General features: G+C 40.4%; 1 protein-coding gene across 2 annotated transcripts in view; it reads left to right on the top strand.

The window, feature by feature from the left end:
- The first annotated feature begins 2,932 nt into the window (after positions 1 to 2,932).
- UBQLN1 (ubiquilin 1) overlaps positions 2,933 to 14,026 on the top strand; it is a 57,353-nt gene continuing 46,259 nt past the window's right edge. Inside the window, exon 1 of one of the 2 annotated variants that reach the window (XM_061426015.1) lies at positions 2,933 to 3,410. In XM_061426015.1, coding sequence (XP_061281999.1) covers positions 3,231 to 3,410 — 180 coding nt within the window. In that variant the 5' untranslated portion in view covers positions 2,933 to 3,230. The remainder of the gene's footprint in view (positions 3,411 to 14,026) is intronic. The other variant, XM_061426016.1, reaches the window with a different exon arrangement.

The raw sequence follows: 14,026 nt of genomic DNA, 5'->3' as shown, positions 1-14,026 counted from the left end.
GAAACTCTGTGGAGAGCTAATGACAATTATCTGGGTGTCATAATCAAAATTTAGTTCTACAGGGATAACATATGGCACCAATAATAAATAGTTTTGAGGATGGTGACTTCAACCTGGAAACAAGGGAATCTGGAGGAGGTTATTGTTGCAACCTAGGCCAGAATTAATGAGGGTGTGATCTGGACTGGTAACAGGAGAAATAGCTTTAGATAATAGAAGGTATGTTACAAGTGATGAATTGTCAGGTGACGTGTACAAATAATTATGGTGGAGGTCAGAGAAAAAAATGATTCTGCTTGGGTGTTTTCTGTTAGGGAAGCAGCAGTAATAATGGGCACGTGGGGGAGTGTATTGACTTGAAGGAGTGATCCTAGGTGAGAAAAATACAATGTACAAGTATTTCTAGAGATGAGAATAAACTTGTTTGCAGCAGATCCTTTCTATAGAGTAATGGGAGTGAAGCTTGAGAGACGAGGAGTTAAGTTGTGGAAGGCCTTGTACCTAGTTAAGGAGCTTGGGCTTCATTTTTGAGACAATGGAAGCATGATCAATGGCTGTTATTTATACCACTTTTGGACATATGTACCATCTTGTGTTACTATGTAAGTTCCTGGACACAGGATTAAAGTTTGCTCAATAAATTCTTGTTGACTGATTGAATCCATTGACTCATTTTGTCAAGGAAGAATTCTTCTACCATGTGAACAATCACCTCTTATTATTATAGTTGAATTTTGAATATTGAGACTTAAAAAATGGGATCTATCCACTTACACCTGGCTCATATTTCACTTATGAAAACTTAATGATGAAATGTCAGGAATTTTGTGAGCAAGGACCTCAAGTTGGTAGCTTGAGATTGGCCATTTTGCAAGTATTTACATCAAGGGGGATTGGGAAATGCTAAAAAAAAAGTATCAAAGCTTATTTTCTGAAGAGTTGGTTTTTAACACATGGCATGGCACTGATTATCTCCTCCTCCTTCCATTTTTTACCCCTCATCCAACTTGCTTCTAAGTTTTTTGAGGGCAGAGACTGAATCTTACTCCTCTGGATCTTCAACATTAATGTACTCAATCAATGTTTATAGAATGAATGAAGTATGCTCTTGTTTTTTCTAGACTATTAATAAACAAAAGATATTAAAAAGAAAATGCCTCAAATAGACATTTAGACCTCCTGGGCCAAATTGGGTTTTTTTGTAAGTAGTTTTACCAGGACACAATCAGGCTTATTCTTTTATGTATTGTCTATAGTTGCTTCGTGATATGAGGGCAGAGCTGAGTATTTGAGACAGAGAATGCATGGCCCACAAAGCCCAACATACCTAGGATCTAGTCTCTGAAAGTTTGCTAATCCCTGATCTAAACCCATGCCTCAAAGGTTTCTTTCAGGGTAGGGCTGTTTCTAAAAATGTCCATAATGAATTATTATACTGTATATGTTTACAGATAAATTATATTACCTCATAAATCGTGCAAAGACATCAAAACTTTTTAGGAATTAATGTAAGACAGAGATAATCACAGAGCAATTTCATAAGTGCAGAGTTAGATATAAACGTTTTCCAACGGTGGAACTTTCTACCTTGAGGAGTGATGATTACTTCACATCTAAACGTATGTAAACAGCCATTCTTTAGCAGAAAGCTCTGTGTAATTTCTTCATGTTGTTGAAAAATGCTGCCAGAAACTTCTTTGATAAGAAATGACGTCGCTATAGCAATTTACACGTTCAGAACTTTAGACCCAGATTTCAGAGTGGCTCTGCTAAGTGGACTTCATGCAAGAGTACTTAAAAGAGCTAGAACAGAGTGGGACGGTTTAAGAACAGAAATACAAAGTGTACCTTTGCACATCTGGGTCACGGTGTGGTGTCAAAGTTTACATTTGCGCAATACTGGTTTATGAAGTTTATGTCCAGTGTTGTACATTCCTTGCAAGTCATCTTTAAAGGCAAGTGATGAGGTCATTTCAAATTTAATATTCTCTAGGGGAAAATTAACTTCCTGTTTCTTATTTACACATGTATTACACTGAAAATAATTTTTGAACCTTTTTTGTCATCTAAAGTCTGAAACAGAGCAGTAAGTTAATTTGATAGAATATAAATGAACACTTCAGCTACACTGTGTTGTCCCAGCTGGGAGGGCACGCCTTGGATACTATGTTTCTGCCCCAAACATCTTACGGGACAGTATTCACAGAGAATTCACAGGTGGGCTAGCGCACCACTGCCAACATAGGAGGCCTGATCACCTGACCAAACCTGGCTGACCAGGGTGGGAGGCTCTGGCCCCGGAGCACTGACTGCTCGGAGTACAGCAGGGTGGCTACAGGGGCGTATTCCATTTTCCTTTCTTTATGATGATTTTTTTTCGTCCATTAACTTGTCTGTCAATTCTAGCGCACCGTGTAGTAAAAGCAAGCGTTTAAAATTTTTAAAGTACGCAAAATTTAAGCACATTTAACTATCAACTACAAAAAACCCTCGCGGGCATTTGTTCTGGACCCTCCTCCCAGTGGGGTACACCGTGAAGCAAGCTCAGGCTCCTAGGGCATGCGGACCGTAACCGCCAGTGAGGTGAGAGAGTGGGGGAGAACTACCTGGCCTACCATCGCGCAGGCGCATTTCCGGCCGCAGTGCCCGGTGGTCTAGCTCCCTTTCCAGTAATTTCGCTAGCCGTGACGTCATCCTCGTGCGCCCAGAACCCCCAAATTTATTTTTTGCTGAAAGGGGTAAGAAGGAATGAACTGACCTCTTCCACCCCACTTTGTTTTCAGTCCTTCGTTCTGGACGCGCCTACGCTTTGAGCAGTGGAGCGGGAGACGGAAAGAAAAGCACTCAGAGAACCAAATCGCGCCGGCTAGGCATGACTCGGCGACGTCGCCAGCCGCCTTACCCGGCGTGCCCCGCGCGGCGCGGGCAGAGCGGCGTAGGGGGAGGGGCGGGGAGGAGGAAGCGGCGGTGGCGGTGGCTGCTGCGGATGTCGCTGCGACTCATCGCCGTCTGAACACACAGCGGCTGCTGAGCGCCCGACCAGGGCCTGCGCCGGAGCCCACGCCAAGCTCCGCGGCTCCTCGCCCACCAGGGCGGCCCTGAGCCAGTTGTCACTGAGGTAGCGCGCCCCACATTCTCCGCTGCCCGGCCAGGCCAGGCCGGCTCTGGCGTTGCCTGGCTCCCGCTCGCTCACCCGCTCCCTCCTCTGCGCCTGAGTCACCGCCGCCGCCATGGCCGAGAATAGTGAAAGCGGCGGCCCTCCGAGTTCCCAGGACAACGCCGCCGCGGCCGAAGGTGCCGGCGCCCCTGCCGCCACCGCCTCCACGGAACCCAAGATCATGAAAGTCACCGTGAAGACCCCGAAGGAGAAGGAGGAGTTCGCAGTGCCCGAGAACAGCTCCGTCCAGCAGGTGAGGGCCGCGCTAGGCGCGGGGCGGGGCGGGGATGGCGGCAGGACCTCCGCCAGCGGCAGGAGGAGACGGTTTTGCAAGGGCTTGGGAGGAAGGGGTCGTCTCCGGAGGTGCCCTCGGCCTTTCTCCTGGGTCTGATCCCAAATTAGATCACACCCAGGTTTGTGGGTTTGCTGCTGGGGACACCGCAGAGGTTTGTGGCGGGGCCTCTTGGCCTGTTTATGGGACGCGCCGATGCCGCTCTCCTCTGCGCCTTCCTCTTGCTCCGGCGTCCGCCGACCCCAGCCTCCTCCCCTAGTTCCCCGCCTCCAGCCGCCTCCCTCTGACTCCGCACAAAGGAAAGAGACCCGCCGCCTGGCTTGGGCGGGGTGGAGGCTGGGCGAGGGTTTGGCTCAGCCCGGTCTGCGGTTTTGTCTCTTGGAGGAAAAAAAAAAGAGGGGGTGCTCATTGTTTTACCTGCCTGGGGGTTAAAGTAGATTTTTGGGGTGAAGAGCACGTGTGCATTTAGTTCTGCGTTTTGACCGATGAAATCTTTCCCACCTTCCAGTCTTTAAAGGAAAAAATGAGCTATGACGTAGAAATTGCTTTCAGCCGAATCCTCATAGAACTAGGCTTAAGGAGAAAGGTGGATGACTTTCATTGACGACTTGCTGGTTCTGTGTTTTTGTTTTTTTTTTTTAAGTGTATTTGTCATTCTTTAGATGCCAGTCGTTGGGGAGGTTTTTGTTTGATTTTAGAGGAATAGCAACGTTATTCACATGTTAGCAATTGCAGTCAGATGAAAGAGCACGAACCTGGAGTTAATGGAGGAAATTTAAAAGTAATTTACCGCTTAAAATCTGTTCAGGAATAGTTATTGCAGTTAATTAATGATCTTGAGGAACTTAAATGCTTTTAGTTTTTGTTAAATATACGTCTCAGAATATTTCCGTAATTACTGAATTGATCTCAGACAGTTGGTCAGCAGATATCAAGACAGTGTGAACAGTTTATGAGGAAGCAAAAATGAAACGTACCTGTAAGTTTCCCTTAAGGAACAATAAATAATTGCGGTATTTGTTTAAATGATTATGAAAGGTGGTGTATTCTGTCAAGTAGTAAGAATGTGTAGCATCGTGAGAAACTTTGACCACCTTTTGAATCCCTATTTTTTTGGTCTCTCAATTTTCCTATAAAATTTTCCCTTAATTTTTAAAGTATTTTCCAGCGTACAGGAAAGTTGGAATAATTGTGCAGTGAACTCTCACGTGTCCATCACCTACAGTTAGCATCTTGCTTTATGCTTTATCACACAATCATTTATTGGTCAATTTTATTTTTTGGATGCAATTCAAAGCAAGTTACAAGTATTAGTACATGTTAAGCTTTTGAACTGTAGTGTTGGAGAAGACTCTTGAGAGTCCCTTGGACAGCAAGGAGATCCAACCAGTCTATCCTAAAGGAAATCAGTCCTCAATATTCATTGGAAGGACTGAGGCTGAAGCTGAAACTCCAATACTTTGGCCACCTGATGCGAAGAACTGACTCATTTGAAAAGACCCTCATGCTGGGAAAGATTGAGGACGGGAGGAGAAGGGGACGACAGAGGATGAGATGATTGGATGGCATCACCGACTCAATGGACGTGTTTGAATAAGGTCTGGGAGTTGGTGATGGACAGGGAAGCCTGGCGTGCTGCAGTCCATGGGATCGCAAAGAGTCGGATACAACTCAGCCACTGAACTGAACCCTTGAGTTCAGGTTTTCAACTTAAAATTTTTGAAGGTAAATTTGACTTGCAGTGAAATGCAGCCAGTTGCCATTCCACGAGTTTACACAAATACACCTGTGTAATCTGAAGTCTTCTGGAGTTGTAGAGCTTTATAATTAACTGGAAAGTTCCCTCTTGCCCTTTCCTAGTGAGTTCAGTCACTCTCCCCGATTGAACCACTGTTTTTCTCTATGGACTAGTTTTGCTTATTGTAGTTCAGTTCAGTTCAGTCCTTCCAAGGAGTAAGCGTCTTTTAATTTCATGGCTGCAGTCACCATCTGCAGTGATTTTGGAGCCCCCCAAAAATAAAATCTGACACTGTTTCCACTGTTTCTCCATCTATTTCCCATGAAGTGATGGGACTAGATGCCATGATCTTAGTTTTCTGAATGTTGAACTTTAAGCCAACCTTTTCACTCTCCTCTTTCACTTTCATCAAGAGGCTTTTTAGTTCCTCTTCACTTTCTGCCATAAGGGTGGTGTCATCTGCATATCTGAGCTTATTGATACTTCTCCTGGCAGTCTTGATTCCAGCTTGTGCTTCTTCCAGCCCAGGGTTTCTCATGATGTACTCTGCATATAAGTTAAATATAGAGTTTCACATAAATGGTATACAGGATACACTCTGTTGGGTAAGGCTTTTTCATTCAGCTTAGGGTTTTGAGACTAATATGTTACTCCTTGGAAGAAAAGTTATGATCAACCTAGATAGCATATTGAAAAGCAGAGACATTACTTTGCCAACAAAGGTCCATCTAGTCAAGGCTGTGGTTTTTCCAGTGGTCATGTATGGATGTGAGAGTTGGACTGTGAAGAAAGCTGAGCGCCGAAGAATTGATGCTTTTGAACTGTGGTGTTGGAGAAGACTCTTGAGAGTCCCTTGGACTGCAAGGAGATCCAACCTGTCCATTCTGAAGGAGATTAGCCCTGGGATTTCTTTGGAAGGAATGATGCTGAAGCTGAAACTCCAGTACTTTGGCCACTTCATGCGAAGAGTTGACTCATTGGAAAAGACTCTGATACTGGGAAGGATTGGGGGCAGGAGGAGAAGGGGATGACAGAGGATGAGATGGCTGGATGGCATCACCGACTTGATGGATGTGAGTTTGAGTGAACTCCGGGAGATGGTGATGGACAGGGAGGCCTGGCGTGCTGCGGTTCATGGGGTCACAAAGAGTCGGACACGACTGAGCAACTGAACTGAACTGATGATATATCACAGTAGTTCTTTCTTTTTATTGCTTTTTGTCTTCCATTGTGAATATACCACCATAATTTATCCATTTTCATATTGAAAGTCACCTGGACTCTTTCCAGTGAGTTGCTCTGAACACTTCTGTACAACTCTTTTTGTTGGATGAATGCTTTTATCTGTCTTGTTAATGCTTAGAAGTGAAATGAGTGTGTGTAACAGGGAAGCTGAATGTTTATTTTTCATAAGGAACTGTTGTATTTTTTTAAAGTGCTTGTACTTTACAGTCCCACTGACAGTGCATGGGAATTCCTGTTGCTCCACATTCCTACAAACATTTGATAATATCATTCTTTTTTATTTTGTTACTCTAATGAGTGTGTAGCCATGTTAACTTTTGAAGACCATAGTTCTTTCTAGGATTTCAGGTTCAGGTCTCCATTATTCTGGCTGCTTAAAGCAGCCATGCTTAAGCATTTTACTGTAAAAGATTAGAAAGAAAGTCAATATTTTGTAAATAGAAAAATTCATTTAGATCAGTTTATTATACTATTATCTGTGAGGATTTTTTAACTTTTTTGATGGTGAAATTAGAATTTCAAATTCTGTGGAAGTTTTAGTTTTACTCCTCTGTAACCAAAGTAAAACTTAAAAAGATAAAGTCTTTCTGCAGCAGTGTTTTCTCATGGTAGTTGAATTTTTATTTTGAAAAATACTTTCTTTTAAAGTAGAAAATGTGATAAAAATTTAAGCTTATCATTCATTGCGTCAAGAACCTGAAGACAAATAGAACTACCTGTGGGCTCTGTTAGGGGGAAGTACATTTGCAAAAATGTACAAGAATAAGAAAAGTAGTTTTCACATGGTTTGAAAAATTCTACTTAAAGCACAAGAGAAGTTCTGTCATCTATAATTTTAAGTTTTTCTCTGAGGGTTTCACAGATTTAAACTGTTTACTACAGATTAAAATTCGTCAATAAAACAAGCTTAATGACGTTGAGATTTCACTGAAAATGTTTTGTAAAAAATTGGGAAGTATTTGGTCCTGAAAGTTCTTATGTAATCTTAGAGATAAAAAGGATAAGCAGAAGACCTACAGAAAATAATATTGAAGGCTTAGGCTTTCTATTAGACACATCCCATTTTCTACAATTTAAAAATCTGTTTTCTGTGTAATGTAAATTCTTTTACTACACTGTGCCGAAATAGTATCAGGGCTTCTGTGATAGTTCAGTTGGTAAAGAGCCCGCCTGCATTGCAGGAGACCCTGGTTCAATTCCTGGGTCTGGAAGATCCGCTGGAGAAGGGAAAGGCTACCCACTCTAGTATTCTGGAGTATGTATATGAGTGTGTTCTAATTGATTGGATGAAATTATATTAAATTTCTTGGATAAGGTATAAACAAGTTGTAAGGTGGTTATTAAGTTTCTTATTTTTCCCTCTATTTCTGTTTGTAACAGGGAGAAACAGGATACTTTAATACAGTTTGTATTCAATTTTAACTCATTCAAGGTTGATGATAAAGCTTATACTTTTTGAAATTAATGTGAAATTTATTTTTTCATTGAGTGCTGAATGGGGTAATGTTTAAATTGCTACATAAAGGTGGTTGGAATATAAACTTTTACTGTGTCTTTCCAAGGTGGTTTCATTAGTAAGGGTTTTCATGATATAAGTAAATAGATTTTTTAAAATGTGTAATGGCAAAATCCCTGTGTATGAGATTATGTTTTCTCTTATTCATTATTTGCTATTGGAAACAGTTTGAGGATTTCTAAGTGTCAGTAAGCAAGATGAAGTCCAGGAGAATGTTGTAGTTAAAATTAGTGCAGAGAAAAGACGGAACTTCTATATACTAGCTACTAACTAGGTTGCTTTGGGATTTTTATAGTTCTCTAGACTATAGTCTTAAGATTTTGAAATACAGTCATCTGAAGTAATCAGGCAGTGTATTCTAGTTTTGGGAAATATCTTCATCACTTGAGTCTTTTAGAAAAATATTAATATAATGTACATGTTATTAACATACTTAGATATAATGTACTTACTGTACTGAATAGAATTGAACTTTTCCTTGATAGGGGAAATTACACTGACTCAGGGTCATTATCACAAACTTCATTTAAAACAAAGACTTTATAGTGTAGATCTAGAACTTCGGTCCATAGGTGTGCCTCAAGCTGTGTCTGACTGTTGAGCCCTTAAAATGTGGTTGGACTGATTTGAAATGTGCTGAAGGGGTAAAATAGACACCAGATTTTGAAAACTTGTGCCTGGTTTCTTAAGAAGCACAATGTTTCCAAGGTTCATCTGTGTTGTAGCATGTATTTTACTGCTGAATAATATTCCAGCGTACCCCACATTTTATTTCTCCAGTTGATTCATTCCTCAATTGATGGACATTTAGAGTGTCTCTACTTTTTGACTATTGTAAGGCCAAGGTGAATACTTAACACAAGTTTTTTGTGGACATATTCTTGAGCATATGCCTTTTGAGTTGAATTATTGGGTCACATGATAGCTGTCTATTGACCTGCTCTTGGGACTGCCAAACTATTTTCCGAAGTGGTTGTACCAGTTTTTTTTCCTGCCAACAATACAAGAGGATTCCAGTTACTTTCCATTGTGTGTAATACTTGTTACTGTCTGTCTTTTAGCTTTCCTGCTATGAAGCGTTTTGTTGTGATTACTTGACTTTCTATTACGCAAGCAGCAGTTCTTAATATGGTCTGGGGGTCCCCATAGCCCTTCTAGGAGGATCATAAGCTCAACACTGCTTTCATAATTTTCCAAGATGTTTTTTTCACTCTAATTTTCTCAGAAACAAACAACATATTTTTTCAGAATCTGTAAGATGTGGGATACCAAGACAGATGTAAAAATTCAATTGTCTTCCAATATGAGATTGAAGTTATTTACAAAAATTTAAAACAGTTATTCTTCACACTAGGAAAATAGTTACTTTTGGTTAAAAAAAAAAGAAAATTCTTCTATTAATGTAATGAGTTTATTATTGTGAATTTATATTTTTAAAGATTTCTTAGTTTTAATTTATAGTATATCAGTAGCTTTAACCTACTTAAAAGCTCCATGGAGTTTCAAAAGCTCTGTGGGGTTTCAAATTTGTAATAGTGGTGTCCTGAGGCCAAAAATTGCTGCAATGGAGTATTTAATAGATTACATAGATAGTTTCAAGATTGAGGATTGACTTCACTAAGTTGCCATTATTTCTCACGTAGAAACTATGGTAGCCTACTGGTCAGTTCCCTCCCTGCACCCCCATTAACTCCTAGAGCAGTCTCTGAAAAATATTAATCAGATCATGTTACTCTCTACATAAACTAACAGCTCCCCATTGATCTTGGACTTGACTTAATGGGGCCATGAGGCCTTGTGTGATAAGGTTCCTTCCTGCCTCTCCAGTCCGATGCCATCTTTCCTCCTTGGTCACTTGGCTTTTGCCTTATTGACTTTTTAGTTCCTTGGTCTGTTAATCACTTTTTTTTCCCCCCTGCCTGAGGAGTTTTGTGCAGTTTGTTCTTGCTACCCAGAATGCCTCTCACTCTTTGGCTATTCCCACTCAGTGCAAAGGTTACTTTCTCATACCCAGAATGCCTCTCACTCTGGCTATTCCCACTCAGTGCAAAGGTTACTTTCTCAAAGAAGTATCCTTAATTTTCCAGAGTAGGTTGAGATTCCCCATTGTACTTTCTCACAGTATCCTGGTTTGGGTCATAGTTTATTACAACTTAAAGCCTGTATTCATGTGATTATTTGATTAATTTTTGTGTGTGTGTGTGTGTGTGTGCTAGAGAAGATCTGTGGTTGTTCCCAGTAGTGTTACCAAAGCCTAGCACATTGTATGGGCTAAGTAAATATTGTTTATAACTGAATCTAGGCCATATGCATGATAATGGGTAATTAATAATCAGTACCAATTACTTAGGACTTCCCTGGTATCTCAACTGGTAAGGAATCTGCCTGTGGGGCTGGAAACCCTGGTTCGATTCCGGGGTTGGGAAGATCCCTTGGAGAAGGGACATGCTGCCCACTCCAGTGTTCTTGGGCTTCCCTGGTGGCTCAGTCTGGTAAAGAATCCACCTGCAATGAGGGAGACCTGGGTTCAGTCCCTGGTTTGGGAAGATGTGCTTCCCTGGTGGCTCAGCTGTAAAGAATCTGCCAGAAAGTGGGAGACATGAGTTTGATCCATGAGTCGGGAAGATATGCTGGAAGGGAAATGGCAACCCACTCTAGTATTCTTGCCTGGAAAATCCCATGAACAGAGGACCTTGGCGGGCTACAGTCCACGGGGTTGCAAGAGTCAGACATGACTTAGTGACTGAACCGCCACTACCACCACCAGTTACTTAGTGTTTACTGAGTGCAGTACAGTTGTCCATCGGTGTCACCAGGGATTGGTTCCAGGACCCACTGTGGATACCAAAATCTACAAATGCTCAAGGCCCAAAGTCTCCCTCTGCGTTCATGAATTTGGACAGCTGGCTATACATAGTCTCATTGTTTTCTGCCCTCCTCTCATGGCTTCATTTGAAACTGCTCTCCCTTCAGCTCAACACTCTTGACTGCCACAGGATGTTCATTCTTGCTTCTAGTTACTGAAACAATTTTTCTAGAAGAGCTTTTCTTTTTTTTTTAGAACAACCTTTCTTAACTGAGAAGCTTCATCTCAACCACAGAACCCAGAAAGACTTGAATCAGTTCAGTTCAGTCACTCAGTTGTGTCGGACTGTTTGCCGACAAAAAGAAGAAAATTTTGAATGACTGTTTTTCCAGCCAGTATGCTTTTAAATGCATAGACGAGAAGTTAATTCTTTACCTAAGCTAAGTGGTGTGCTAGTAGATGTTTATCAGCTAGTTCTTTGGGGGAAAACAGCACTAATTTGTAGTGTTTGCTGATTTCCATGGTAGTAAATACCTCTCCCTATGGAAGATTTTAGGCTCTGACTATAGAACTGGTTTATACGATTCCTGAAAATTAAGACTGAGCTGGTAGGAGCTGTTGCTTACAGTGAATGTCTTAAGGCAGGTGTCAGCCAACTAGAGTGAGCCAAATTCACCATGCCCATTCACCTCTATATTATCTGTACTTTCAGAACAGCCCATAGAGCTGAAAATATTTACTGTCTATCCCTTTACCGGAAATTTGCTGACTCCTGCTATAGGCCATTAGGTCTCACTAGATCCAGATTTTGTCACATGGTTCCTCAAAACCTTTCTTATTTGAAAATTTTGCCATGACATAAGTTTAGCAGTGTGACTGGTAGAGATATAATGCAAGCTGCATATATAATTTTTCTCATAGCCACTTAAAAAATTAATTTTTATTAGAATACTTAGAACATAAAATTTACCATCCTAACCATTTTTGAGTGTACAATTAGTTCAGTGACCTTAAATACATTCACATTGCTGTGCAACCATCACCACCATCCATCTCTAGAATTCTTTTCATCTTAAACCGAAACCCTGTACCTATAAACAATAGTTCCCCATTATCCCATCCTGCCAGCCTCTGGCAAGTACCATTCTGCCTTTTGTCTCTATGAGTTTGACTACTTAGGTTTCTCGTAAGAGTGGAATCATAATATTGGTCCTTTTGTGACTACCTTATTTCACTTAGCATAGTGTCCTTAAGTTTCATCCATGTTTCAGCATGTGACAGAATTTCCTTCTTTAAGGCTGAAAGATACTCCATTGTATGTGTGTACTATGATATGTATATATCCCATTTTGTCTATCCATTCAGCTGTCAGTGTCACTTGGGTTGTTTCTGTCTTTGGGTTTGTAATTGTAATATATATTTTTTAACCTAGTGTATCTTAAGTATCATTTCAACATGTAACTGATAGTTTAAAAATTAAGATACTTTTCTTTTTCATACTAGGTGTTCAAGATCTGGTGTGTATTTTACACGCACAGCATATCTTAAAACTAGTCACCTGTCAAGTGTTCAGTAGCCACTTTTAGTTAGAGACTTCAGAATTAGATAGCATAGCTAATAAGGTCTTCATGCTTTGTTTCCTGCTCACCTGTCCCCGGGCATTCACTGCGTTTCAGCTGTTTTTAAGTCTTTTCCTCCAACTATCACTAGCTCTTTGTCCTTTTGAGCTTTTGCCAATGCTGCTAATGACAGTAACATAATACTTACTACAGGCTTATTATACTAAGGCATATTGCATTAATACTTTTTAAAGTTTCACAACTTTATGATGAAAGTACTATTGTTACCTGTTATTTAAAAATGAAGAAACGAAGACTCAGGTTAGAGAAGTGGTTAAATGTATACACTTGGTATATAGTGAGCCTAGATTGAAATCCAGTGACTGACTCTGGAGTCCACACCTTCAAGGCTCCTTGACTTTTCTCTGGTTGGCTTTTCAGCCTTTAGGTTTATTTAAATATTAGTTCATTGAAGTTTGCTTGGACTTGCCACTCTAAATTAGATCAGTGACTATAATCTCTGATACCATTTTGTGCTTAAATGGACTTTATCCTTCCCTCCCCATACTGTAAGAATTTACAAAGATAGGGGCTGTTTTGCTTACCTCTTAATCCCATGGTACCTGCCTAGTATTGTACTTGGCACACATTGAGTAATGCAAATATTTATAGAGTGAATGAGCAAATAGTGTGTTAAAGTGTTTTTTTTGCAGTGTTTTGTGCTTAGTTGGGAATATTTTAACAGTGTGATTTGCTTAGAAAAATGTGACGTTTAGTCTTACTTTAATCAAGTGTCCAATAGCATTATTTATTTTAAAAAATATTTATCTTATTTTTCGGCTCTGCTTGGTCTTCAGTGGTGCACTTGGGCTTTCTCTAGTTGCAGAGAGCGGGGGCTTCTCTCCAGCTGTGGTGTGCAGGGCTTCTCATTGTGGCGGCTTTTCTTGTGGAGCACGGGTTTGAGGCTTACGGGCTTCAGTAGTTGCAGCATTTGGGCTCTAGTTGTGACGCAGGGGCTTAGATGCTTCACAGCATGTGGAATCTTCCCGGATCAGGACTCGAACACATTCCCTGCATTGGCAAGTGGATTCTTTGCCATAGTATCACCAAGGAAGTCCCAATGGCATTATTTTAGTTGTTTCTCTATCTGAGCAACTTCCACTGTCAAAAAAAGAAAATCCCATTAAAATTAGAATTGGGAGGTTTTTTAAAAGACTAATGTTGCTATCTCCAAATCTACTTGATGCAAAACTCAGTAGAGTTAGCATATCAGATTCCATTTATTATAGGTATAAACAATATATATATGTGCATCTATTTTGCAAATACTTTTCATCACCAGAAGATATGAACTCTGGTTTGTTCTAGGTAAATTTATGCTGTTCTGAGTGAGTTTGATCTCCAGTAGATATAACTACATAGACTGCTTGATTTATTGATTAAGCAGCTAATGTGTAGATTTCTAGACTGGTATGAGGTCTTTTGTTAGATTTTTTTTTTTATAGCCTTTAAGACACTCTCTAGTTTTTATAAAGAGTATGGCTTTATTAGTTTTAAAAATACAGACTACAAGGAAAATGAAATACATCATGCATTCTGTTTAGGAAATTTCAAATGAGAAAAGTATGAAATAAAACATGTTATGTGTATGGCTGAGTCCCTTCGATGTTCATCTGAAACAGTCACAAAATTGTTAATTGGCTATACCCTAAT

This window comes from Bos javanicus, chromosome 8 (genome assembly GCF_032452875.1).
Source record: "Bos javanicus breed banteng chromosome 8, ARS-OSU_banteng_1.0, whole genome shotgun sequence".
Classification (NCBI taxonomy): Eukaryota; Metazoa; Chordata; class Mammalia; order Artiodactyla; family Bovidae; genus Bos; species Bos javanicus.
The sequence above is the reverse complement of the archived record's forward strand: the minus strand, read 5'-3'. Positions and strand labels throughout refer to the sequence as shown.